The sequence below is a fragment of the Pan paniscus genome, chromosome 1 (assembly GCF_029289425.2).
Source record: "Pan paniscus chromosome 1, NHGRI_mPanPan1-v2.0_pri, whole genome shotgun sequence".
Classification (NCBI taxonomy): Eukaryota; Metazoa; Chordata; class Mammalia; order Primates; family Hominidae; genus Pan; species Pan paniscus.
Window position 1 is genome coordinate 87419296 of NC_073249.2, and position 27700 is coordinate 87446995.

The 27700-nt window shown below is 44.7% G+C and overlaps 1 protein-coding gene across 6 annotated transcripts in view; it reads right to left on the bottom strand.

Moving 5' to 3' along the window:
- LOC100983469 (carboxyl-terminal PDZ ligand of neuronal nitric oxide synthase protein) overlaps positions 1–27700 on the bottom strand; it is a 312534-nt gene that overhangs the window by 20786 nt on the left and 264048 nt on the right. For 5 of the 6 annotated variants that reach the window (XM_003824560.5, XM_008978235.4, XM_034939235.3 and 2 more), the window contains 4 exons: positions 22000–22141; positions 10615–10781; positions 8835–9011; positions 424–589 (listed from right to left, as the gene is read on the bottom strand). In XM_003824560.5, the coding sequence (XP_003824608.4) occupies positions 424–589; positions 8835–9011; positions 10615–10781; positions 22000–22141 (652 nt within the window). Of the gene's footprint in view, positions 1–423; positions 590–5042; positions 8744–8834; positions 9012–10614; positions 10782–21999; positions 22142–27700 lie in introns of those variants that run through there. The other variant, XM_008978236.4, reaches the window with a different exon arrangement.

The following is a 27700-nucleotide window of genomic DNA, read 5'->3' on the forward strand; positions in this document are numbered from 1 at the left end:
AGTAGTAAATTAAGAAACAATTTGCTGTCTCCCACAGAGCTCACAGAGACCATGACACCCAACAGGTGCCGAGTATACTGTTTGTTGATTGCAAAAGCTCTCTGAGAAAGAAATGGGCTGCCCTAGAACACAGAGTACCTGAGCCCCTATCAAATAGAGACTGGATGAGCACATAGCAGTGACTCCGGGGACATTCAAAGTCCAGCCCTGGGCCTGGATTAGAAGGCACCCAAGATCTCCTTTGGGCATGTGATTCTGTAATTCATTAAGTATACTAATGGGGAAACAAAGCTGCCTATGTTTTCTGCTGGAATATAGGGGCAGGTCAGGGGTCCAAGAAAGCACCACCAAAAACTTAAGGAAAGTGACACTCTTTCCAGAGCCTTCACAGAGGAAGCAGGGCTGGGCAGGGCACTGGCTTACTGGCATTCTGTCCTGACAGCTTCAGTTCCAGCTCTTGCACCTGCTTGACCAGCAGGGAGATGTGCTGGAGCATGTCCTTGTTCTGCAGCAAAAGCTGATGCACGCGAGCCTGGGCCTCCAGCCGCGCCGCAGCCTCAGCAGCCAACTGGTCCTTCAGCAAGTGTACCTGCAGAGAAGAGGCAGCGGCAGAGAAGACAGGACAGAGAGAAGAGAGGGACATGAATGCACATGAGAGTCACTGGCAGATGGCCGGGACCAGAGATGCCCTCCACATTCAGTTCAAGAAGAAGCCCTTCACGGGCAGCATGGGCATCTGGGCTTATCATTCCAGAGGAGGAGCCGAAAGGAGTGGGTTCACTGGCACTGTGAAGCTGTGTGTCCTAAGGGAGGGCCATGACGCATCACTAAGGTACCCATACCAAGGGCAAGAGGCAGGAAAGAGCCATCGACCCCCTAGACCTGCCACACACACACGTGCACATATATACACACACACGCACGGTGCTCCATCCCTGCTTAGAGAACTCCTTCAGCACCTAGCATGGCATGCCATGTTGGAGGTGGAAGGGGGCACTCTTTTCTCATCCCGTCTTCTAAAAAACAAAACCAAAACTCATCTAGTGACCCACTGGCTAAGAACAGTGTCACAACGAAGCCCATATAATCTTTCTCCCTCTCCCACTCACCCAAACATAGTGAGAAATAGGAAGCACTACACATGGCTTTTTAAATTAGTGAGGCAGCTGTCATCAAGCCACTCTGTAGGCGGCAGCTTCTTTCCCTGTCTTCCCTTTTTATTTGCTATGGCAGACATCTAGGACCATGATTCATACCACATATTACCAGGACCACCTGGTAGGGGTCAAACATTTGCTGACTGATTCATGAGAGGGCCTCCTCCAACCAGCCCAGAAGGGCTGAGGTGAACAATTTGTGGCACCCTCATCAATTTCCAACCTTCTTAAGGCAGAGCAGTTGGCAGCAATGCATTCAGCATGCTTGAGGCCCAGTGGTGTCAACAGCTCTGTTCTTGGTGAGCAATACTTATGTGGAGATAAAACTCAGTGGGAGGAGACAGGGGCAACCAGACCAGGACCCTGGTTTGAAGAAACTGAGTTAGAAGGCCAATACCAGTGTTCACACATATGTGATTCTTGTGCAAAGAAGTGAATAAAGAGTTCTCCAGGGAGCATTTCAGAAGGCCCCTGAAGAAAGGGAACTAATGAATTTTTATGGCCTGGACCAATGTAGCTTATGGGGAAAAGGGTGCTCTTGTACCAAAACCATGGTGTGGGTAAAGACAGAGCCAGGTGAGTGGGGGCAGGAGAGGTGGGACGAGGATGCAGGAAGATGGATGGGGAGTCAAAAGCATTAGCTGATTCCCTTGCTCAGAAAACAAGTGCTCAAATTTCTGAAGAGGAGTTTGCTCCAAAGAGATTCACATTTTTTTAGGGAGTAAAGGGCAGTGCTACCTCACAGTCGGCCACCCTTGGCCAAGTGACTTGCTGGCCCAGGGTGTGCCCCTCCCAGCAACCAGCACTCAGAGAATTACACTTGTGGATACCGTGGCTGCCTCCCTCTTGCCCAGATTGGAGGCCCTGACCTTGCCGTTGACCCTATTTCTGATTGAGTGGAGCCACAGGGGCATAATGCCTAAGGAATTTAAACTAAATCTGTCCTCCATAAAGCTGCTAAGGACAGAACTGATATTTTGGTCAAGAAGTCAGACTCATTTTTTCGTCTCATATTAATTGAGAGAAGATCTGGGGAGGGGTGAGAACAGGTGTGATACAGTGAAATACATGTTTGGTCTTCATCCCTGTTTCCTGACATATAGCTCCCCAAACCCTTGAGATCTCCAGAGTGGTAAGAGTGTTTTTTGTATGCTTATTAGATGATTAGTGGTTGGGGAACCCCTGGAAGCTTCGGGATGGGGGCTGCTCACAGGACAGACCAAGGTATGATTAGAGGATTGGATTTTTCAGTCCCACGCCCCAACCTCCAGGAGATGAGGGGCTAAAAGTTAAACTAATCACCAGTGGCCAATGATGTAATCAATCATGCCTACATAATAAAGCCTCCATTAAAAACTCAAAAGGACTGGGTTTGGGGAGCTGCTGGGCAGCTGAACATTTGGAGGTTCCTGGAGGGTGGTGCACGTTGGGAGGGCATGGGAGCTCTGCCGCCCTTCCCACAGACCCTGCCCTATGCATCTCTTCCATCTGGTGTTCATTGGTATCCCTTATAATATCCTTTAAAATAAACCAGTAAATGTAGGTATTTTCCTGAGTTCTGTCAGTTGCTCTAGCAAATCAGTTGAGTCCAAGGAGAGGGTAGTGGGAACACCAATTTATAGCCACTTGGTCAGAGGTGTAGGTGACAAACTATTACTTGTGATTGGTGTCTGAAATGGGGGAACGTCTTGTGGGATTGAGCCCTCAAACTGTGGGATCTGATGCTGTTTCCAGGTAGATAGTATCAGAATCAAACTGAGTTAGAGGACACTGTGTGTCCTCTGCAGAACTGCTTGCTTGCTTGGTGTGTGGGAAAAAGCCCCATACATTTGGTCATAGAAGTATGTTGTGACAGTATAGCAGGAAGAAACTGAGTTTGTTTCTTCCTATATCCACTCAACAGGGAAAGAAATGTCAATAATATTGTAATCTGGATGTCAGATGGTGGGTGGCTATTAAGGTTTTCTCCTCTTTGGAAAGGGAGGCATGGAGAAATTTCAGCTGGGGGTCCCCCAAATCTATTTGGTTCTAAGGAACAGGACAACTGCTATGGGAAGCCCACAGATAAGCCTCAGAGAAGGGTAAGCTTAATCTTGCACTTATGAGTACTGTTACTTATCCCAACAAAGAGTGTCATCGAAAGGAACCTACTGAGCAAATAAAATTACTAAATTATTCATCTTCCATTTTCTTTGGAACCAAACCAACCAGAGAGAAATGTGGAACAAAGTCTTTCAGCGGATATAAACAAAGAAAGTAGAGAATCCTGCATACCTCTAACTGGCACTTATTGAGGGCTCTCTGCACACATACTGCAGAGTCAGTTTCGTTTCTTTTCTTTTCTTTCTTTCTTTTTTTTTTTTTTTTGAGACTCACTCTGTCACCCAGGCTGGAGTGCAGTGGAATGATCTCAGCTCACTGCAACCTCTGCCTCCTGGGTTCAAGCGATTCTCCTGCCTCATCCTCCCAAACAGCTGGAATTACTGGCGCCCGCCACCACACCTAGCTAATTTTTGTATTTTTAGTAGAGACGGGGTTTCCCCATGTTGGCCGGGCTGGTCTCTAACTCCTGACCTCAAGTGATCCACCTGCCTCGGCCTCCCAAAGTGCTGGGACTACAGGTGTGAGCCACCGTGCCCAGCCCAGAGTCAGTTTCCTGCTTTCCAGTCTGAACATCCCAACAGGACAGGCCATTTGAATGCACCAGACCAGGAGCTGGAGTGCTTGTCTGTTGGGTACTCCCTAGGCAGTTGTAGACAACTCACTTCTCTCTGGACCTCAGTTTCTCCATCTGTCAACTGAGAGGACTGGCTTGAGGCTGAGACAGTTGATAATTCTACATCCAGGTTGACGTTGTGGTCAGTACTAGAGGCAATTTGTTAATGGCTCATTGAAGAAAACTCTCAGTTCCCCATTGTGAAGTCAGAATTAGAATTGAGGGTGAAGGAAAAGTCCCCTCTTACAGAAGCCAGGAAAAAAATTGAAAGCTTTTTTTGCAGGTACCCAAGTTCAATGGTGGAGTACCAGCAATACCTAGAAGAAGACCCTTGTCTCAAATGCTTCCCATCGCAGATCCATTGGCACCAAGTGCCATGAGAAAATGCTCCTTGTACCAGATTAAATAAGAGTTTTACCTCTGTAAACCCAGTTACACTACTTCAGGTATTTTCAAGTCCTGTGAATATGTGAGCACTCACTGCTGCTACTGCCTGAGCCAGCACTAATGAGCCCTCTGCTTCTGCAGCTGTCAAAAGTGGTACTGGGCATAAGGCTCAAACCTCAAGCTGTGGCAGGCTGTGCTGCAGGAGAGCCCAAACCAGGCCACACTGAGACAAAATAGCCTGGACTTCTTTTAACTTTGAGGCGCAGCGTTTTATAACTATGTAGGCTCGAACTTGAAGCACTGAAACGAGGCAGCGTTACGTGAAACCTTGGTTTGGGCAGTCTGCTACAGCCCTCTGTGCTTTGTTTCCCCATTCATACAACAGGGGCAGAGAGCACCACCTCCTCCCCACCAGATGGGATTTTTTTTGTATTTAGCACGCTTTTCTTTCAAAGAATTAAGCCCCTTTTGTAAAAGTAGACCATATTTCTTTCTGGAAAGGTACAAATTAGTGTCTCCTTTGCAGAACTGTGTTGTCTTTGGCAATGAATGTTGTACTTACATACTAAGTCAGTGATGTGGCACAGAGTGATGTGACACTACGGCCATGTCCCGAGTGCCAGGGCTCAGATGTCCAGCTCTGCACTCTGGCCTCATCATGACACACAAAAGTTCAGCCCTGCACCCTCCAGCTCTACACTGCTTTCCCAAACTCTGAAACCCACCCTCAACCCACCCAGCCACACCAGACCATTGGCGCCCTCACTCTCCAGCTTACTTGCCTGGACTCCAGCTCCTCCATCAGAAGTGAGGGCAGGGCCAGGCTGAAGTTAGGGAGTAGCAGGCACATGGAAATGGCAGTGGAGAGAACCAGAGCAATTTGCCCCACCACACACTGGACACAGAAGCAGAGGCAGGCGCCACTGTCTCAGCATGCACATGGCAGGGACTTGGGCAGTGCACGCCAGGGTGCTGGGGACTGGGAGAAGCCACAGGGACAGATGCTAAATAGAGGGCCTGGGGTGGGGATGCGGAGTTTTGTTAGCACTGTTCCTCTAACTACAGCATACATGATTGCGAAGCATAAATAACCAATTCCTTGTTCCTGAACAAACAGAAGTGGCAGCAGGTAGAGGAGAAATCTTTAAATAGCAATACTGAACTGTACTAACACTTTCCTCATGAAAAAGGCCGGGAATTGGCAAACTGTGAATAGACCTGGCCTACTTAACACTTGCCAATCAGCCACAGTGCCCAGATCAGTTCTGAGACTATGTCGGCCCAGCCCATGGCCATGCAGGTGCCAGCTACATCCCAGCTTCGCTTCGAGGCTTAGCTATACTCTCATTCACACCCTTGAACTTCTGGTCCACCTAAAAGCAGGAAGCTAGTGCAGCCAGGCAAGCCTCATGCTGGGTCGGAAGAGTGGTCAGAGGGACTTGGGTATTCACTATTTACCCACTGAGGTCTAACCCGGAAATACTTAAGAGTTGGTTGAATACCACCCTTTGCCCATATACCTTTAAGGTCAGGGCGGGCCCCTTTGAGACCAGCTCAGAACCAATTTAGGGTGAGGCTGGGAGAGGTCTTGCGGTCTTAGACCAAATCAGGACACTGTGAAGGAAACCTAAGCCTGGTCCCCATGGCAACAGCAGAACTAGACTGGTCTGTGGGAAGAAATGGGGGTGGTGGAGGGGGGGGACATAAATAGTGCAACAAGTGACATCAAGGGTACACTTGTCTGCAAGAAACTGTCTTTTTCCTTAGATTTTTATCCAGGAACAATATAGGAGGATTTGGATGCTCTCCGAGAGAAGGAAACTATTCCCACCTGAAAGGCTGAGGTCACAGTTTTACTCATTGGAATTCTGGGAACTGCTGGTAGTTTAATAAAGACAGACAGAAGCCTTGCAGTTTGGTGGCAATAGAGTCTGACAGAACAAGTAAGAGCTGACCTCGTGCTGGAAACTGAAATCAGCCCCATCCACGTAGAGAAACCAAGCTTGCTATACTTGGTCTATTTCAAATGTGTGAAAGATGCCAAGAAGACCCACCTATTAATCCAGCTACATCTTACGTAATTGTTTTTACCCAAGGATATAGACACTAATAAAAAAGCCCTTGAATTAAACACTACAAAGAAAGTGGAAGAATGAACAGTGTGCAGAGAAACCCCTAACTGAAGGTCAGCTTAGGACTGAATCCATCTGCAGGACAGGAGAGCTGAAAGCCAGCTGAAATGTACAATATCCCTGCTGTGGTCCTGGACAGCAAAAGCAAGATGCGAACAGAAGGAAGGTAGTCAGAGACAGATGGGCATGGCAGACAGAGGTACAGGAGCATGTTCAAGAACCTATCAGATGACCCCAACATCCTGTCCTATCTGATGATTTTGGAAGCCTAAGACTCTCCCTAAAGTCATCTCACAAATGTGGGACACAGACGCACTATGGTGGCCTTTTGATCACCACACTGCTTGTATTGAGAGTCAAGCAGGGCAACTATATTCAACAGATTCCAAGTGAGTGAGAGGATAAGGGTGCTCAGCCTGTGGACATGTGGAACCGAGAGAGGCTCATGAAGCAAATCCCTAATACCACACCTTTTCCTTCCCCTAGATTCATTGTCTTCTAGGAGAGACGCAATTAAAACAAGGCCAGGGCAGGATTTCCCATGGAGACTGACAATTGATTCTATACCAGAAAACCACTCTTAAGGTTTCATCCTGACTGTGGTAGACCTGTGATAAGTTACATGTCTTGTTGCTTTGGAGATTGAATGCTTCCTTCCACCGCCACAACACTATTGTGTGGATTACACATTTGCAAATAGTTTCTCTCTAGTACTTAGCAGTGACTTCGAATTCAAATGCCTCCCTGATAAAATCATATCATGAATATGCATCAAGCCCACTCTTAGATAAATAATAATTACTTGGCAATTGATACGCTGCAAAATAAAAGTATTATGTTCTGTATTCAATGGGAAACTTGTGGAAATGAAATGAGTCTGAGAATGGACCCGTGCTGCAGTGCTTAGTCTTTGTGCTCCTGTCAACTGTCACACTAGGGAGGGGATTCTCAGACTGCTGTGCCATCATTAACTACAGGAGATGGATTCTTTTATTTGACAAAGAGAAATGATTTTTTTTCTCCAAATATAAGAAGTCATTAATGACATTCCCCCTCTCTGTTGCTGTTTTGGGAACACCTGCAAATCCTCCTAGCATCACGAGATATCCTTTTGTTTCATGGTAAGACTTTTTAAAAAGACTCCAATAACTTGAGAGCTGTGTCCCATTGACTCTACTCTCCTGAAACCTGGCTGCAAAAGTCATCCATGAGCCTTGCATCTCAGGCCCAGGTCAGGAGAGACCGTGTTACAAGAAGGTCTTCTTCAAACCCTGAGTCATAGCAGATCCTGTTATGGCCAGGACGCCGGATGCCTCCTCAAGGTGGAAAGGTGGAAAGGATATCTCTGGCTGGATGATTCAGTCCACTCAAGAGCCAGGACAAGAGTAAGCAGAAGACATAACAGAGAGCAATAAGTGCTCCCTGGAGAAGTCTGCTCCCCGCCATTCTAGAATGCAGAAAACCTAAGTGGTCAACACTCTGGTCAAGCAGATTTAGAATGTTGATGCAGGCTGCCTTTCCAGATCCTTTACTAATTCTCCCAAGCCCCAACTGCCCCCTCTCCTAAGATCTTCATGCACTCATCAGGCCCTGACCCTGCCTCTCGCCTCAGGATTCAGTCTTGGGTATGAATGAATGTCTTCACCATTCCCTGAGTGCCGGTGGTAGAGAGGGAGCTCAGACTTCCCAAGAAAGATGTGGACTACAGCGCCCTCTATAGAAAGCAAACAAGAGGAATCCCTGCTGAAAGCAGCAAGGGAAATCAGCTCACCCTCCCCTACAATGTAGCAGCCCCTGAACAAGTTTTTTGGGGTACAAACACCACCTTGATTCTGAGATCTAAGCCAATTCTTTTCATTATGGCTCAAATAATACACCTAAATTCCTGTAAGTTAAATCCTACAATAATGAATTCCAATCAAATACTGCCTGGAATAAGTAGATCGTAAAGAAGGCTGGGAAACCTGTTACAGACACGGAGACTGGGATGCTAGGGTAGTAATCTTTTTACAACAGTGTTTGGCACAAATTCATACTTTAAGCTGTTTTAAGAGTGGTATCATAAAGCCACAACTGTTCTGACTCCAAAGGCATCACTTTCCACCCCAAACATCAGGAAAGTAAGGCAGGAAAGGAAGGGTGGAATTGTGTGCATCTTTTCCCTTGGTCAGTTCAAGTCATTAACAACATTCAGCCAAGCCAGCCAAGCCCAGCTCAGAGCAGGGGATACATGGGAAACCAAAATGTGCCTCTCCATTTCAACTGCATCCCCCATCTATCCCCCTCCCGCTGCCCCCACTCCCGAACAAGCAATGATCCAATAGCATGAGCGATTCCTTATGACTCCCTAGATTTTAAATCTGCCCTGAGCCCCTTGCTAGGGAAGGTGCATCAAGCCCATGAGAGTGGAGCCTGCGAAGTAGGGAGGAGGCTGAGGAGAACCTGGGCCACAGCCACTTGTGTCTGCTGCTGCTGCTGCTGGAGGAGCTGCTGGAGGAGCTGCATCTGGTGGTGAGTGGACAGCGGTGTCTCTGTGCCCAGTCCTGGAGGCTTCGAGGAAGAAGAAGGGAGCAGCATCCTGGGTGAGGCTGTCAGCATGGGCTCCTGGGGGTGCGAAACCTGGAGGAGAAGAAGACAGGACATGACATGTGGCAGGAGCCATCTTGAGGGGCCTCCCTCTCTTTGGCATGCACTCAGGAGGAGCAAATTGGCACACTTACAACCCATGAGCTGACAGCACTATATCTTCAATGGAAATGGGAGTAGAGGCACAGAAAGGAAATGGTGTAGCTGCCTGGGCTGATACCACACAGTCAGAAAATTGTAGGGGGACTAGGGGAACACCTCGGTAACTGACCCCGATGGGAGACTGATAGCTGATACTGCTCCATCTCTTGCCCACCACTTCCAGTGATACCCTGTCACTGAGTTCCTTGAGGTTCTAGACTTAGAAGAATCTATTTTAGGAAAACGTAGCTTCCGTCCACCCTACCATGATAACAGGAAGGAGACAGCTTCAATCCTCTACTCTGCTGTGTCCTTAGGGCTCCCTCCTCCAGGGTCTGAGATGTTCCTTCTCCCTTGTTGGGAGAAGTGTGGAGTTGGGTCCTGGAGGAAGGGGCCATGTGAGGGGGCTACCTCCTGCCCTCCACTGCCTCTGGTGAGAACCATCGGCAAAGAAGTTTGGTTCCTAAAATATATAATGATCTGGAGAGATCCTCTTAGATGAAAGAAGTTCCTGTGTCCTTCCCTCCTTTCCTTCTGTCTTCCTCTCCTGTGGACATTTTTACCAAGATGGCTTCTACGATTCATAGAATTCCATGGCAGGGAAAGACATTTTGTTTCCGGCAGTTCCACTGTGGGGACTTCTTCAGACATACACAAGGAAGGCCCCCAGTGACACAGGGCTGTTTCCACTTGTAGAGGACAAACTGGTTCCAAAGGAAACGTCAGGCAGCTAGTTTAGAACTGAACTGCCCTCCAAACCTCCATGTGAGATAAGATATGAATGTTAAAGAGAGAGAGGTGCCATGATATAAACTGCCTGGGAATCTAAGGGTAGAGCTATTGGTCAGTAATTTTGCTTCTGGGTTTAAAACATTTTTAATTAGGTTTGGCTTCAGGTTGGAATTTGATCTCAAGTTCTTAGTTTCTTAATTGGATCACATTAGGAACCCCCAGATGCCACAGTCATCTCACCTATATGATGTTAGGTTAGAGCTGATGAAGACTAAGGTGGTCTCTCAGTTTCTAACATCCAGTGGGCCAACTTCCAGACTCCAAAGTGCTATCCACAGGAATTACCAAAGGTATACCACCGCTACTGCAGGCAGAGTGGGCCCAAACTGACTTTGCTCTACTAGCTAAGTCACAGGGGAGTCTGTGTGTGTGTGTGCCAGAGTGAGCCTTGCAAAATACTGTGCAAAGATGAGACGCTGTTAAGGGAAGAGGGTGCCAGGGAGTAGGAGACCAAATATTGGTGGGATTTGGGGAGGGCGATGTGTGTCAGGAATCAGCTCCACAGCATCCTGGCCTGCAGCAGCATCTAGTGTTCAGACCCTCTGGAAGTCAGACCCTCTGAAAGGCAGTGAAGCGTGCTCTGGCACCGCCACTGTGCCATGGAGTGCCTCACTCGGAAGCTGAGCTGGCAGGGGCTAGGAAGCGACTGATGACCTGAGGGCACACGTGTGCAGATCACACAGATGGGCCATCTCTTGCCTACCTTGGAGCCTGTGTGAGAGCCTCCTTCCTTCCCTACAGCATCTAGATCAGTCACACCTCGGCTGAATTCCAGGACATCATTCCCTGGAAGTGGGACCTCCACCGCGTCGATGTCAGTCTCCTCTGCAGTGGCCGTGGAGGCCCTCTCGGCTCCAGTGAGCTGGCGGCCTGCAGGGACAACACGGGAGGGAGGGAAGAGAATGAAAACACCAAGAACAAAGTCCTCCTTTCCTAATACTTTAGCTTTCAGGCATGTTGAGCCTAGGGATGCCACTGGCTTTGTAACATTTTCACACATCTTTTCACACAAGTACGTTAAAGTGCATTTCCAGCCCAGTAAGATGTTCTCATCTTAGTATCTTTTCAAAGTCCAGAAAAAAAGGCAATACTTCCTCAAGCCTGGATGTAAAAGTTTTGCCAGGTTCACAGGAATATATTGACAAGGTACACTGGAAGAAGGGGATGCTGATCATCTCCATGTCATCGCAGCTCAGGAACGGAAGCAGTCAAGGGAAAGGGCTCTGGCCCGGGGGTCCAGAAATGAGGAGGTTGGGCCTCCAATAAACTGCTGGACAAGAAGCAAATCACCTCACTCTCTGGGCCCTGTTTCTTTAACTACAGAATTAGAGGCTCAGTTAGATGGACAGGTAGGGTTCCATGACTGAAGAATAAGGCAGGGAGATGTGAGGCTGCATTTTAACACAGCATCAATCTCCCAGCCCTCAGAGCCTGATCCTCTCACCAACAGCAGAAGCCAGGAAGAGGGCTGCAGGAAGTGGCACGGGGAGGAGGAGAGAGATGGGGTGGCTGCTTTTCCATGCTTCCTTATCTAATTTTTCTACTTCCCACATTTCTTCCTTTCCACTGAAGACAATGGCCATGTCTTTACTTAATATTTAACCACAGGCACAGCATACTGCTTAATACCAATGTATGAAAGCCCTGCTGTTTCTTACTTATCTTCCTTCCTTGATCCTATTTCTGGGATTCTGTAAAAACATCTGACAACTCCTGGGCATTTCATAGGAAATATTTTCATTTTCTATATTTGCAATTAGGTTAATTACTGCCGTCTTTAAATAAGATTTCTCATGAGTTTTCAGAGACCACGCACCAATTATAAAATGGAACAGGTGGATGTAAAGCAGGAGACACAGAGCTGATGCTCCAGTGCTGAAGCTAGCCCAGGCAACCAGGCCTTGGCCATTTGAGTGCTTGCCTTGTAGAACAAATTGTTCTAAGAAGTTTTCCTATGCAAACCTACACAAGTCATCAAGGGAAACAAGCCTGGCATTTAGAAAGTAAACAGTGGGCTTGGTTTTCTTCCTGGCTACTCCAGGAGCTGAGGAGACAGTCCTGTGGAGGGCTGCAAAGGTGTTTAACAGAAAAGATGGTTCTGACTGCAGCTAGTGGGGGCAGGGAAGGGGAAGCTCTTCTGCCCCTTGGTCAGCCAGTAGGCGGGGAGCACAGGGAGCAGCCTGATTTCTACCACACCCTGCACCTGGAAGTGACCGTCTTGATGGCTGGGTGCTTAGCCTGAGAGATAGAGGGTCGGTAGGTGGGTGGTGCTGGGAACTAAGCGTTTGGTTCTCCATGCCTGTACAGGAAAAAGCAGGGTGAAATTTCTATCAGTGATCAGGAGAAGCTGGGCTACTGCAGTGCTCTGTGCACTTAGCACATGATATTGGATGTGCCTGGCCATCAGTCTTCCCTTACAGACTTGAGGCCAGGCTGTGTCTCATTCATGTTTCCTAAAAATGTTTCTCTGGCACAGAGAAAGTGTTCCATAAATACTGACAAAGTAAGTAATGTAGTGACAGGGTAGCAAAACAGGAGAACAGGCTGCAGGAGAAGGCTGCTTATCTACTTCCCATCCCTGGAGATCCTAATAACAAGAACTAAGAAGCCCCAGACACAGAGGGTTTGGACAGGGCCTCGCCAGAAGCCCAGGCGGAATCAGAAAATTTGTCAGGTTTGGCCGGGTGCGGGGGCAGGGGCAGAGAGGCACAGAGGCAGGAAGTCCACGGCATGTCAGGCAATGCAAGTGGTCCCGTAGGGAGGGACCTGACCAGGACGAGTCAGCATTTTATCTTGAGGGACTGAAAGCAAGTAATACCAAAACATTTTCATCCTTCAAAATTTCACTCTAGATATAGTATGGAGGATAGATCCAGCAGCAATGAGAGAAAGTGATACTCTAGGTGGAAAATATGAGGGCTTGAGTGAAGACAATGGCGATAACATGGAGAAGAGATGGATTTGAAGGATCGTCAGGGGGCAGAAAGCACAGGGTTTGCTTGTCTGTGGTGGGGGCGGGGGTGGGGATATGTGCAGGATGAGTTTTAAAATATCTGATTCAGGTGACTGAATGGAGAATGGCATCCTATAGGAAAAATCCAGGAGAAGCAGGATTGCAGGTAAGAAGATGAGTTCAGTTTTAAACCTGTTGACATTGTAAGAGTCTGTGTAACAGTCAAGTAGGGATACCTATTAGGCTGTTGGGTATGTTATGGACTGAATGTTGGTGTTCATATGTGGAAGCCTTAGCTCCCAATGTAATAGCACTTGGAGATGAGCTTTTGGGAGGTAATTAGATCATGAGAATGCAGTCCTCATGATGGGATTCATGCCCTTATAAGAAGCGATGTAGGAGATCCCTCTCTTTCCACCCTGTGAGGACACAGCAAAAAGGCAGCTGTTTGCGAACCAGAAGAGAGTTCTCACCAGGAACCAAATTGGCTGGCACCTTAATCTTGGACTTCTCAGCCTCCAAAACTGTCAGAAATAAATGTTTAAGCCATCCAATCTACTGCATTTTATTATGGCAGGTTGTGTAGATTACTATAGTGCATGAATGGAAAGTTCAGGAAAAAGGCCTGGCCTAAAGATAAACTTTAGTTGAAATCATGGAATGTCAGAAAAAAAAAACAAATACCAGGGGCAAGTCCAGGAGAAATTCCAACAATTAAGGGGTAGGTAGAAGAGGAGCCTGCAGGCCAGGCGCGGTGGCTCACGCCTATAATTCCAGCACTTTGGGAGGCCGGGGTGGGTGGGTCACCTGAGCTCAGGAGTTTGGGACAAGCCTGGCCAACATGGTGAAACCCCATCTCTACTAAAATACAAAAATTAGCTGGGCATGGTGGTACATGCCTGTAATCCCAGCTGCTTGGGAGGCTGAAACAGGAGAATTGCGTGAACCCAGGAGGCGGAGGTTGCAGTCAGCTGAGATCATGCCACTGCACTCCAGCCTGGGCAATAGAGTGAGATTCTGTCTTGAGAAAAAAAAAAAAAGAGGAAGAAGAAGCAGAGCCTACAAAGCATGCTGAAAAGCAGCTAGCAGAGTCAAGAGGGAAGGAGTGTGGGGTGCCCCAGAAGCTGCAAAGGTGCACTTCATTCCCGGGGCTGAGCACTACAGAGAAAGGTGGCCCTTAGGAACCCCTGCCTGGTAACTTCAGGAAGGGCCGGCAGGGCAGCAGATACCAGATTACTGGAGGTTGAAAAGATATCAAGAGTGGACAGAAAGACTGGGAGAAAATAAGAAAATAGACAGTGAGTACAGACAAGCTGTGCAAGAAGCCTGGCTACCAAGGAAAGGAGAGAGGTAAGGTCATAGGTCGGAGGGAGACATAGGGACAAGGAAGGCTTAATTTTGCTCAGCTTTTAAGATAAGAAAGACCCGACCTTATCTATCTGCAGTTGGGCGAAGAAGGGAAAGTCAGCAATAGCAGATAATTTGGGTGAAGATTCAGGAGCATGAGATAACCAGTAGCTCAAAGTTCCAGAGGAGGCGAGATGGAGGTGGAATGCAGAGGCAGGTGACAGGAGAAGGTCACTGTCCACTGAGACAGAAGCTGGGGACAAGCAGGGCTGCTGAATGGTGAAGTAGCCCTGGCGAGCTTGGGGATCACAAATGTGTAATCGGTCTGTGGGTGGCAGTTTTCTCTAGTGCTGTTCAGTGTCATAGGGCAAAAATGAAAAAATACTCCTGAGTTAATGTAGAATTGGGGTTTAGCCAGATTGGTACAGTCAAATGAGTAAGGAGTTACAAGCTCAGTCTCAAAGTGCTTGAAATGGCCACTTTTTGCCTTGAAACTGCGACAATAACAGCTTAAACTTAAACAGCACTTAGTATGCTTCAGGCACTGCACTAGTTTTATGTGTATGGGCTGAGTATCTCTATCTGAAATGCTTAGGACTACAGGTGTTTCAGATGTTAGAGTTGCCTATTTGCATATATATGAGATATCTTAGAGATGGGACCCATGTCTAAACATGAAATCCATTTATGTTTCATATGTACCTTATATAGCCAAAGGTAATTTTATATAATTTTGTGCATGAAACAACATTTGTGTACATGAAACCATCAGAAAGCAAAGGTATCAAGAGTGGAATTTTCCACTTGTGGTGTCATGTCGGTGCTCAAAAAGTTACTGATCTTGGAGCATTTCAGATTTTGGATTTTCAGATTAAGGATGCTCAACCTGTATTAACTGATTTATCATCATAACTAAGAGGTAGTTACCAGGAATTGGGGGGGAAGGGAGAGATGTAGGTCAAAGGATACAAAGTTGCAGGTATGTAGGATGAATAAGGCCAGAACTCTAATGTACGACACGAGGATTCTAGTTAATAATATCATATTCACAATCTTTGCTAAGAGAGTAGATGTTAGGTGCTTTTCTCACATTAAATAAAAAAAGTTTTATTTTCAAAAAAGGTCTATTTTGCCAAAAGGCTCCAAGCCCTTTCCCATATTGGACTGTCTGCAGCTGGGGGAGGAGGGTCACCTCCAGGGGAACAGGGTCTCACCCAGGAAACCCTCTCCAGAAGGAGTCAGAGAAGCAGTATAGGGCACAACAGGGCAAGTGCCACAGGGGCAGTGGCCCCACCTGGCTTGGAGTCCCAGGGATGGCCAAGGGCAGCTGCTGCGAAATGATACAAAAGACAAAACTCCCCCAGGGAGGGAACAGTAGTAAGAACAGGGAAGAAAGAAAGACAGGCACAAAGAGGGAGAGAGGGAAGAGGCACACAATGAAAGTGAGCAACATCATTGAAAGCACCGCTGAAAACGATGAAAAGACATGACAAGACAGCACTTTCCAGCTCCTCAGAGTAAACATGTTTTTTTCTGCACAATGGAGGGCCTGCTGACATGTCAGGTGGGGCAGCTCCACTGGAAAGATAAACATTGCACTAAATGAAAAGCTCCCAAACATGAAAGTGAGATTCTCGTAAAAAAAACAATAGCCAACAGTTCAACTCTGGGCGCTCAAGGTGTGCCATTAGGCAACAATCTTAGTAGAGTCAAAAATGCTCTGGGAGAAGCATTTACAGTAAGAAGAAACACATTCCTAGCAGTTTATAGACAGTGAAAACGTGTGTGGGGCTGTAAAAAGGAAGTGACTAATGGGCTAGGCAATAAACAGCCTTCCTTGATAAGAAAACATTTCCAATCCCAGAACCAAATGCTAATTCCAAATGCTCAGACTCAAAGTATGGTTTGGCTTCATGGCCTCGGCACTGCACAATAACCAGAGGGCGTCCAGTTAATCATTTCACTTGGACCCGTCATAAAATCAGTACTGGAGAGGCCTTGTCTAGCTCCCTCACTGTACAGATGAGGTCATGTATTCTGGAGTCTGCATTGGAAAACTTAATAAACAGTGGGTACTTATAACATTAGAAAACTCGATAAACAGTGGGTACTTACAGAGAGTATATTATATGCTAGGCATTATGCTGCTTTACATACATTCTCTCACAATACCAGACAGATGAGAAAACGAAGCTCCAGAGAGAGCATGAAATTTGCCGAGGATTAGCCAGCTGAAAGGTGGTAGAGTCAGGATTCAAGTCCCAGTGGTTCCAGTGCTGGAACCCAAACCCTCAGTGGCTCCTCTAGCCCATGGCTCCAACTCTCTCTCCATCATGCCATTCTGCCTCTTCATTTCTGTGGTTGTTAATTTTATGTGTCAACTGGGCTAGGCCACTACCATACCAAGGTATTTGGTCAAACATTATTCTAGATGTTGCTGTGAAGGTATTTTTTTAAGTGAGATTAACATTTAAATCAGTAGACTCTGAGCCAAGCCGATTACTCCCCCATAAGGTGGGAAGACCTCATCCAATCAGTTGAAGGTCTTTTTTTTTTTTTCCCCTTTTTTGGAGTTGGAGTTTCGCTCTTGTTGCCCAGGCTGGAGTGTAATGGTGCGATCTCGGCTCACCACAACCTCCACCTCCCGGGTTCAAGCAATTCTCCTACCTCAGCCTCCCCAGTACCCGGGATTACAGGCATGCGCCACCACACCCAGCTAATTTTTTGTATTTTTAGTAGAGACGGGGTTTCTTCATGTTGGTCAGGCTGGTCTTGAACTCCCGACCTCAGGTGATCTGCCCGCCTTGGCCTCCCAAAGTGCTGGGATTACAGGCATGAGCCACTGCGCCCGGCAAAGTTGAAGGTCTTAATAGAGCAAAGGCCGACCTACCTGGAGGAAGAGAGAATTCTGCCATATAGGCCCATGAGCCATCTCTGTCTTTCTCTTTCTTTATATGTCCCTAACACAATTTCCATCACCCCACAGGCCCTCTCCTCACCTACACGAGCAGGGGAGAGCCCTTGCTGCCTCCCTTTATATTATTTAACACATCCAGCCCATGCTTGATCTCCTTGCAGAGACTCAGCGCTCTGTTGGACATCTTAAACCTTGAAGAAACTATCCTGGGCCTGATGGGCTTTTTTAGAATGGACCCAGGCGTTTCTTCACACAGAATATCAATTCCATTTTTCTTAGGAAGAGTGGTATACAGAAGCCAAGCAGCTGAGGTCTCACGTATAGTAATGTGATTTGGGAAAACTATCTCCAAAAAGGTAATAGAAATGAGAGAGAAACATAGCTGGTATGCCTGTTATTTCCAAGCTGACCATCTGTTACAGTCAAGGAGTGTGACCACACTGGCCTCTATTTGTACTCATGGTCACTGTCACCACCTTCTCATCAATACTCTGCTCAGCCTCCCAGTCTCACCTCATTTCTACCTGCTCCCCTGACACCAAGTGTCATCATTCCTCATCAAAAGGGGCTGCTTAAAAGTTGAAATCTCTACTTAATCTCTGTTCATTTTGGCATACAGTAAGCATTTAACAAGCACTTGTTGACAATGACTAAAACATCTGTACTCCTTGCCACACTCACTGGCTCTGTTTGCCAGTTTATTCAACAAGTCTTTACTGTGCTAGGAAGTCCCTACCCTCCCAGAGCTCACACTCCACTAAAGACAGAGGACGCTATGCCATATGTCTGGTACACAGTGGACTAAATGTTAATGTTAACGGCATCAGCCAGGAGTGAAGGAAACACAGGAACCCAGAAAAAAAGGGTTTAAATTTTCTGAACGAGAGTGGGAGCTTAAAGTCAGGCTTCCCAGAAGACAGTGCTGGGCTTGAAGGATGAGTAAGATGTCTGCATGGAGGTGAAGGCAGGGACCCATGGCAGAGGGAACAGCGTTGACTGTGGCTGAAAAGTCCATGATACTTACTATATGTTCAGGGCAGGAAGGAGCTCAGGGAACATGGGAGGAGTGAGGGAAGTAGGACTGAAAGAAAAGTATAGGAAGTGATCCTTATGGAATCCCCACTGAGTCCCCAGGGAATCGTGAATCACATCAAACCCACTCCACCCAGCAGACCACTGCAGGGGCCAGAAGTGCAAGGAGAGAGCAGCTCCCACTGCAAAAGGGAAATAAGATCTAGCCCTTGGTGTTGCTTACATAAAATGCTATCCAGGTGGTTCTCTCCACCTGGCCAGACCATATAACTCTGACCTCTGTGGCCAGCAGCTGAGTGACAGGTTCTGATTAAGTACTTGGAGATTAGATTAAATTCCTCTGATGGTTGTTCTGTGATAATAACAGTGTTCAAATATTCAACCTCTGGGCATCCTCTCTGCGTCCAACTGCTTTCACTCCAGGAATAGGTGTCTTCACCAGAGAAAATATCCTTTACTTTCTGGTTAAACTTTCTTTGTACATGTGTATACTGGCTGCCAATGTGACTGTGGGTTTAAAAGCTTCTGAGAGTTAGGATGTGGCTCTCTGCCAATCAGGCCACCAACGGGGCATGGGCATGACCAAAGAAGAGTTAACAATGTAAGACTTCAATCTTCTCCAGCTAGCAGTTCTTACGGCAAATCCTCCAATTCAGAAATGAGCAGATTGGTTTCTGTTCTTTGAGCCAAGCAACCAGCTAGAGGTCTGATGTGTCCTCCATATTAGTTATAGGAAACTGTCACCATTACGCTCTAAAAATTGACCAGCAGAGATATATAAAATATTCGCCAAAGTCTATCTATCTCTCTGTTTTATCTCTAAGCCCTAGATCACAGAGATGGAAAAATTTTAAGGTTTACATCACATTAGTACTACGGCCTGCTAAAACTGAGACTGGCCAAGGGTACATGAAAAAATGCAAGGCTCCGTCTGTGTGATAATATTTTATGAGTCAAGATCACTGAGATGCTGTCATTAGTAATAGAATGTCACTACTTAATAGAAATGAGTAAGCCAAAAGAGAAGTAAAGTAATTCCCTCTAGTCACATAGAAACTGAGCACTAGGATGAAAATAATGTCAGGTTTTCAAGATTTATAACTAATATATATCCAAAGTATAAAGGCTATAAAAGTACAGTGAAAAGTCAATCTTCCTGCCACCTCAGCCACCCAGTTCCTTTTCCCAGGATGAACCACAGTTACCAGTTTCTTGTGTACTATTCTGGAGATATTCCATGCATAAGAAATGTGTGTGTGTGCATGCATGTGTATACATATATACCTACATATACACACACATTTAAATCTATACATTTTTAATACAATTGGTAGTACCTCATACCCATAATTCTATTTTTTTCCTGTATTCACAATTCTAAACTTTGACTTTTTTAAGTAAGCAAAATATCTTGAAGATGGCTTTAAATCAGTTCATAGAGAACTAACTTGTTCTTCTTAATAGTTGTGCAGTATTCCATTATTTGTACCATATTGCATTGTAATTTATTTAAAAGTTCCCTCTTGCTGTTTCTGATCCTTTGGTTCTATAACAAATTCTTTGCTATGTAACCTTATATAGAAATCATTTCACACCTTTATGGGTCTACCTTTAGGATTAATTCTTAGAAGGGAATTTGAAGGAAATTTGGGGGTCAAAAGGCATATGAATTTTCAAATTCAATAAAGATTTCCACATTTTTCTCCATAGGGATTCCCCCTCTATCATACACTAAATTTGCAAACACATCTGGGTCTGTATATGAGTTTCCATTCTGATCCATTCAGGCACTTATTTGAACATGAGTTTTACCTATTATAAGCACAGTTTTACTGGAAAGCCACTCCTCCTCTGCTATCATTCATCTTTTCCAGAATTTTTTCTATTCTTGTTTTTTTAAATTTTCACATATTTACTTAAAAATAATAGCATACATGTATGTGGTGCATACTCTGTGCCAAGCACCAGGCTCAGCATTTTAAAAGTATCAGCTTATCTAATTATGACAATAATTCTGAAGTGCACAGTACTACTATTTCTGTTTTTCAGAAGACTAAACTAAAGCACAGAGAGGTTATGGAACTTGCCCAAGATCACACAGGCAGTGACTGGTGCAGCTACAATGCAAAGCAAAGGTCTTCTCTCTGAGCCACTTTGCAATGCTGCCATTTGCAGACTAGCGTTTCTTTTGTTGTATTTTAACTTTTTGAGTGGGATGCTTAATTCATTTGACTTTCATGATTTGTCATCTGTTAACGTAAATAACTAAACCTTTGAATTTTCCTCTGAGTGCTGCTTTAGCTATATCCCATGAGTTTTGAATACTGTAGCTTACTGTGGTACCTCTTTTGCTGTTAGAAATCATCATTCTCAGTAAACTATCGCAAGAACAAAAAACCAAACACCGCATATTCTCACTCATAGGTGGGAATTGAACAATGAGATCACATGGACACAGGAAGGGGAACATCACACTCTGGGGACTGTTGTGGGGTGGGGGGAGGGGGGAGGGATAGCTTTGGGAGATATAGCTAATGCTAGATGACGAGTTAGTGGGTGCAGCGCACCAGCACGGCACATGTGTACATATGTAACTAACCTGCACAATGTGCACATGTACCCTAAAACTTAAAGTATAATAATAAAAGAAAAAAAAAAGAAAAAAAAGAAATCTGTATTGTCATGTTAAATTTATAGATAAACAAAGAGAGAATTAACATTTTTATGATGTTGAGCTTTCCCATCCAAGAATATGGCATGCCTTTCCATTTGTTTAAGATTTTTTCATAGGAAACAAACACATTTTTATTGTGATTATTCATAAGTATCTTTTTTTTAATTGTTATTTTAATGGATTTTTTTCCTCCACTATGACTTCTAACCAGCTGTTCTTGGAATATATGAAAATCACAAATATAGCTGTATGTGTTATTGAACTTTGACTTTCTAGCTGAATTCTCTTATTATTTCTAATAGTTCTCAGTTTATTTTCTTGGGTTTCCCATGTTAAAAATTAACATAAACAATATTTTTTTTTACCTGCTCTTTTTCTTGCCCATACTTCATTTTTTCACATTTATTGTCTCCTTCCTGACTTTTTTTTTTTTGAGGCAGCCTAGCTCTGTAGCCCAGGCTGGAGTGCGGTGGCACAATCTTGGCTCACTGCAACTTCCGCCTCCTGAGTTGAAGCAATTCTCCTGCCTCAGCCTTCCAAGTAGCTGGGACTATAGGCGTGTACCACCACGCCTGGCTAATTTTTGTATTTTTAGTAGAAAATACAGGCAACATGGCAGGGATTTGCCATGTTGGCCAGGCTAGTCTTGAACTCCTGGGCTCAAGTGATCTGCTCATCTCAGCCTCCCAAAGTGCTAGGATTAACAGACTTGAGACACTGCGCCCGGCCTCCTTCCTGACTTTTAATGAGGCTTGAAAGTTGGGGACATTAAAATACTATCCATATTGAGGGCTTATGGAACTACAGAAGTTAGAAATTTAATAAAACAAACTAGGTAATTATAAATTTATGTTCTTTCTAATTTGTTTTATGGGGGTGCTTTTTTACTGAAAACTTCTTTGAAGTCAGATTTGGTAGTATAGCAGCTCTACCTCTCCCTGATATCCAGTTTAAATACTTCCTCATTTAATAATTTAAACATCTTTAATTTCTGTTATAAAAGTAATACGTGTTCCTTAAAGAGAATCTAGAATTTAGAGAGAAACGGAAAAAATAAAATGTTTCTTAAAATGAGTTCACAGCCTGGGGGTCAGGGCAGTGATCCACCAGAGCCTACTGTGTGCACTGCCTTCCCACCCACATCCACAGAAGCCGCAGTGCCTACCTGGGTCTCCTGAACTGTTGCTGTTCCTCTCACTCTCTCCATCTTCCTGGCCATCTGCATTCTGCTGCGTGTGCTGCAGGCTCAGCTTGTGGCAGACCTCAAAGGCCTGCCCCACCGTCCGAACGATTCTCATAGCTTGGCTCTGGGAAGGAGAAAGGAGAAGAACAGGGTGGGTGAGGATGCGCAAGGGGCATGTGGATAGAAACTCATGAAGCAGCCAAAGAAAGAGACAGAAAAATCTAAAGTTGTTCAGATATGCACATACAAATGAGTGCAAAGACATTTCCCCTTTCTGAAATACTCCAGAAAACAGAAACTGTCACCACAGTGCTGAAACAATCAGTCAACTGAAAGGACAGATAGCAAATATGCCAGTTATGGACTTAGCCCCAATTCTTCCTTCCCATGTGTAACACAAGTAGTCAATATGCTTCGGAATCTTTTGCCAGCCATGATAAAATGTTCAATGGGTCCATCAAACTAAGAGGAACTCGGCTATAATTTTTTTCTTTTTTGAATGCTGCTGCAAATGTTGAGTTTCCCTGGAGCTCCTGCAGACCAAGGGCAGTGGTAACATGAGGCTTGGAAGCCATGGCCTAAACAGCAGAAACCAATGGAAGCTCAGCACCCAGCTCCTCTGGAACACTACCAGTTGGCAGCCAACTAAATCTAAGGTGACACTTTCCCAGACTTACTCCAAAGACCTCATGTGCTTGGGTCTATTCTGTGGCTCCTTCCTTTCTTTTGTTTTGGTATTTAATCTCTTGCTTTAAGAGCCCAAGAAGAGAACTTGACCCTAGTTCCCAGTATTCCACCATTTAACTAGGAGAAGAGAGAGAGGACAAAGAAGCCTGCTCCTATGTAGAGTCTTAGGCCACCCATGCAGGCTGTGAGGAAGAGCCACATGCAGGGGTTCCAGGGCATGGCCTCAAAGGTGGATAACTGATTATGGTTTGATGATGTCAGCTTTTGCTTTCTTTCAAGGACAGAAATGAGTGATGTGGTTTATTTAGAGTTTCAGAGCTCAGGCTGGGAAGGGCTCAGCACACTGCTTCTCTTACTTCAGTGGGCCTCAAGCATCCCACCACCATGGGCTACAATTTAATCTAATTGTGATTGTCACCCTATACTCAAGTCTAACATTCATCGTGTTTTGGATGATCTGACTTCAGGTCAGCCATGGCCACCTGTTGACACCATATAGTCCATCAATCACATCCACCTCCCACCCCCGCCAGGTAATGGCAGCAATCAAGTAGGGCTTTTCATCAGCATGAGGTAGCTGGTATTACATTACCTAACTGATATCCAGTGTTTTGATAAGTCTAGAAGGCCTTGTTGAAGGTAGTAATAAAAAAGATGAGCTAATGGTAATATGAAATGTATAAATGAAGCTCATATTACAATGAGCTCATCTTTCTTATTACTATCTTTGTGAACTCCTAGGGACCTTGGAACCCTGTGTATGGAACAACTGCTGTAGTCCATTCTCTGCTGGGTATAACTTCTAGAATTGCTTCTCCTCAAGCCTGGAGTCATTTCTATGTTCCTTCTGCTTATTTCAGGCCAGAGCATCCATATTAATGTGAAAGGCATCTTGACTAATTATCATCTACATGTCAATTTGAGATCTCAGTCAACTCTACTGCTCCCTATATTCTTCAGTTCAAATCTACTCCTAGAAGTAATTGTTTTACAGCTCTAACCTTTCTTAGCCATTAGACTAACTCCAGAGATATTCTCCATTGGTCTCTCACCTGAAATATCCTGACACTTCTGGGAGATAAGAACCTCAAGTGAAGCAGGAGGAGATGGGTAACTTCTGTGGGGTCCACCATCACCCAGTGGCGAATCAGAACCTCTGTTTTCTACATCTACCCTTAATTTCCTCCTGTGTCCACAGGGCAGGCTTAGGCCCCTTCTCATACCATAGGCTTGCGGTGTGTAAGACATGACTGTTCTATCTGCACAGGAAGTTGAGAAGCAGTAGGCATCAGTCCTAAGCAAGAAGCCCCTACACTTCCCACTCCCAAAACACACAAAAAGGTGTGATTTAGAAGACACAGTCCCTAACAAATGTGGGCCAGGAACACTCCAGCTTTCTACATTTCCTTTAGCCACCAAGCTGTGCTGTGCTTAGGAGGCTGTGCCAGGAAGCTTAACTCTCAGGTGAAAAGGGAGAAGTAAAGGCTCCTACATCCGAAACTGTTATTCCCCTAGGCCTTGAGATTTTTTGGTTCCTATTCCTTTTATGAGAGTAAGAGCAGACTGCCTATGGTTAATCGTCTACGGCAAAGCTCATTACTAGTTTACTAAACCTTAGGTATGACTTTATTCTGCCTACCACTGTCCTACCAGTGTCCACTATACAGAAACCTTCCTCTACTTTCTTCTCTGACTCTTGGGAATTTTGCTCCCCCAGGTATCTTTACAAAAGGTAAAAAAGGTAAATGTTTTAGGTTGTAACAATAAAATATGGTAAGTCCAAATGATATGTAGAGATTAAGTGTTTAATTCCATTACTTTCTTCTCTTACATGAATTAACCCAGATATCTCATACTGAATAAATATCTGCAAAGACTGAGTTAGTCTTTTCCCGTCGGTATCATTCCCAGGGTACGGATTAAAATACAGTTCCCCCTTTAAAATACAGTTATATGGAAAATTCTAAATTCACTACTGAGTTTGTTCCTATAACATCTCAGGTTTTCCTAAGGAGGACATGTTACAAATTCCATCATCTCTGTAAATCACAGATACTTCCTTTAACCAGCTTTTAAGATGATATTAAAAATTTAAAGATCCTCAAACAAATGTCCCTGATCTATGGGATTAGACAGGGGTAGGAATCGAATTTCTAAATTTATCTTTGGAAGGAATCCCTCAGATTTAAATAAGAGGATAAAGGTGGTGGGAGAATGACTTCACAGAAGACCTGTATTTCTCAGGCATCTCAAGATGACAATGGACGATGGGCTATGCTCAGAACTGAGCATCTTAAGAATATAGACTCCAGCTCAAATCTCTATTCTGCCACCTTTATCAAGGACAAACATGTGGAACATACTCACATATTCAACCATCTATAAGCCGAAAGTGGCTGTAAGGAAGTAGGCTGGTTTTAATGGTTAATATTGATAACACTTCATTTTTACATTTTACTAGTATTTTTTACTAGGATCAGCAGCTGACCCTAACCTCTACCTGATTCCCCTGAAAAAGTAGGAAATGCAGACTTTAGGTTTACTGGTTCTGCCTTCCCCATGCTGGAAAGGGCATCCCATCCTTCAGCCTCCCATTTCCTTCCTATCCTCCCTCCATCCGTTGTTCTCTACAGTATTTCTGTAACTGCACTGAAAAACTGAATATATGATAGCACCTACCACAGTGCCTGGCATATAGTAAATGCTCAAGAAATGTTTTATCCTGACTATGGAATTCACTGCACCAAGAGGCAATTAAGACAGAAAAGAAAAAGCAGTGCAGGAAAGGTGGAACAATTTTTATCATAGTAGAAACATAAAGCGACTAAGGGAATCACCTCCTACTTATGTATGCTAACATCCAAAAGGCTGTGCATCAGATAGCATAGCCTCCACCATAGCAGCAGAGGAAAATTCCTGAGCCAAATGGATCTTTGGTCTGAGCTAGTATGATAGTTTCTACATGTGAGGAAATTGTTGCATTAAGAGTTCTAGATCTGCATACTGAGTGGTAAACAGTTTAATAATTAAATTAATAAATTAAATGGTTTAATTTATCCTTTATTTTACTCCTTTAATGTGAAGGTTATATTTCTATTCACAGTAAAAGGACACTGTAGCATGTTTCATAAAGAGCCCTCTGCACTGGAACACATAATCAAGCTACTCTAACTGTTTTACAGAATGACTACATACATACACATAAAAGAATTGCCCTTCCTATCTACCACTCAGGGAGTCAGAAGGGGCTAAACAGCTCCTCACTGTACTCATAAATGGCTATGTGAGTTCTGATGTCCCTTGACCTTTTAGGCTCTCCTTGCTTCACCATTAAAAAGTCTACTTTTAGAGGATTCTGTATGGGGACCTCGTTAGGGAGGTGATTACTTGAAGGTGGTCAGTAGAGGCAGCCTGTGCCTGGGAGGGGCTGTGTCTTCACCATCTGCTCTCTGCACAGCCATGCTGGCTCCTGCCTGCTAGGCCTACCCCACTTAGTTACCTCACCTCTGGCCTGCTGGGCAAGAAAACTGGTTCTGCCTTCAACCCCAAAATGCAAGAATCACACACGCTGGGATTTTATCATTAATTAGCCATGTCTGCACCCAAGAGGGAGAACTCTGGTAAATAGCAGCTTTAAAAAGAGTCCCTTCCAGAAGTTTTTATGAATGCTTGTCTGTGGGTCTTCTAGATCACGGTGAAGCAGTTGCTCCCACCTCATGACGACATACAGGCCTTTGGAGACTAAAGCGGAGGTTTAAAGATTGAAGGCAGTGAGGTACAAAGAGTAAACAAGTGGAACATTGAGAAGGCAGCCTTTTTTAGTTCCAAAATCTGGCCATTCTCTGGAATTTACTAGATTTTTTTTTCTTAAAAAAAAGCATTATTATACTGCATTATTTCTGTACAAATCCAGTTTAGTTTTACACAAGCCCCTAAAAGTGCTTTGCCACACAGATCAAATCTTCTCGTCCAAAAGCCATTTTCTATTAGCAGCCCAAAAGCATTTGTGGGCTATTCATTGTCAAGATTAGGCTGGATATGGTTGCTTTGATGTTTTCAAAGCTGGAAAGGGATGTCTAACCTCAGAGTGGCTCTTAGCTCCAGATGGAGAGCCTACTCATGGGAGTGTCAATTACAGGCAATTTTGTGAAAATACAGCTGGAAAGGAAGCTTAAAACTGTATACACTTACCTTATACACACAGCAATGTTTCTTCAAACCACCCATCTTTTCACGCTGACACAGCTCCTTCTCCCACAACCCTAGGACATCCCTCAAGCCAGAACCAAAGTTAAGTCCAAATGCAATGAACAGCTGTTCTCCTCAGCACACCTAATGTGGGTATCAACTTCATACCTAGCAGGAGTCAACATTTGATGAACTGCATCAATGGTCATGAAAATAACACTATATTCACAATCACTGTGGGTTGTACACCCGAAAGCAAACAAAAGCCGACAGTGGTAGCTTTAGGAAGACATAAATCAAAAGGTTGATTCCTGTACCTCACTGGCCCATAGAAAAATCATAGTCAATCATGATTTTATTTTCTCCCATCAAAGTACACACCAGACCCGACCCTGCTTAGCTAATGAGATCAGACACATTCAAGGTGGTATGGCCATAGACCATGATTTTATTTTCTATTCTCTTTCTTAACGATTTTGTAGTTGGTTGGTCCTATAAAATTTGGGAATCTTTAAGTGCCATATGCATGTAAAGAATGGTTCTTATTAGTCATATTCTATAGCTGATTTGATAAATAATTTTGGGCACTGTTCTGAATTTCACTGTCCTGGAAGAAGCTCTCTCTTTACTTTACAACTTACAAAGAGGATTAAGAGTCATCAGATAAGCAAGTAGAGAGTATAAGTACAAAATACCAGATGAAGATGATGATGACAATGACAATAATAAGAGGAGAAAAGAGAATAATGGGGGCACACATCTTGCAAGTAAGGTTCTTTAATGGTCTACCAGCTCTCTAGTTTACTAT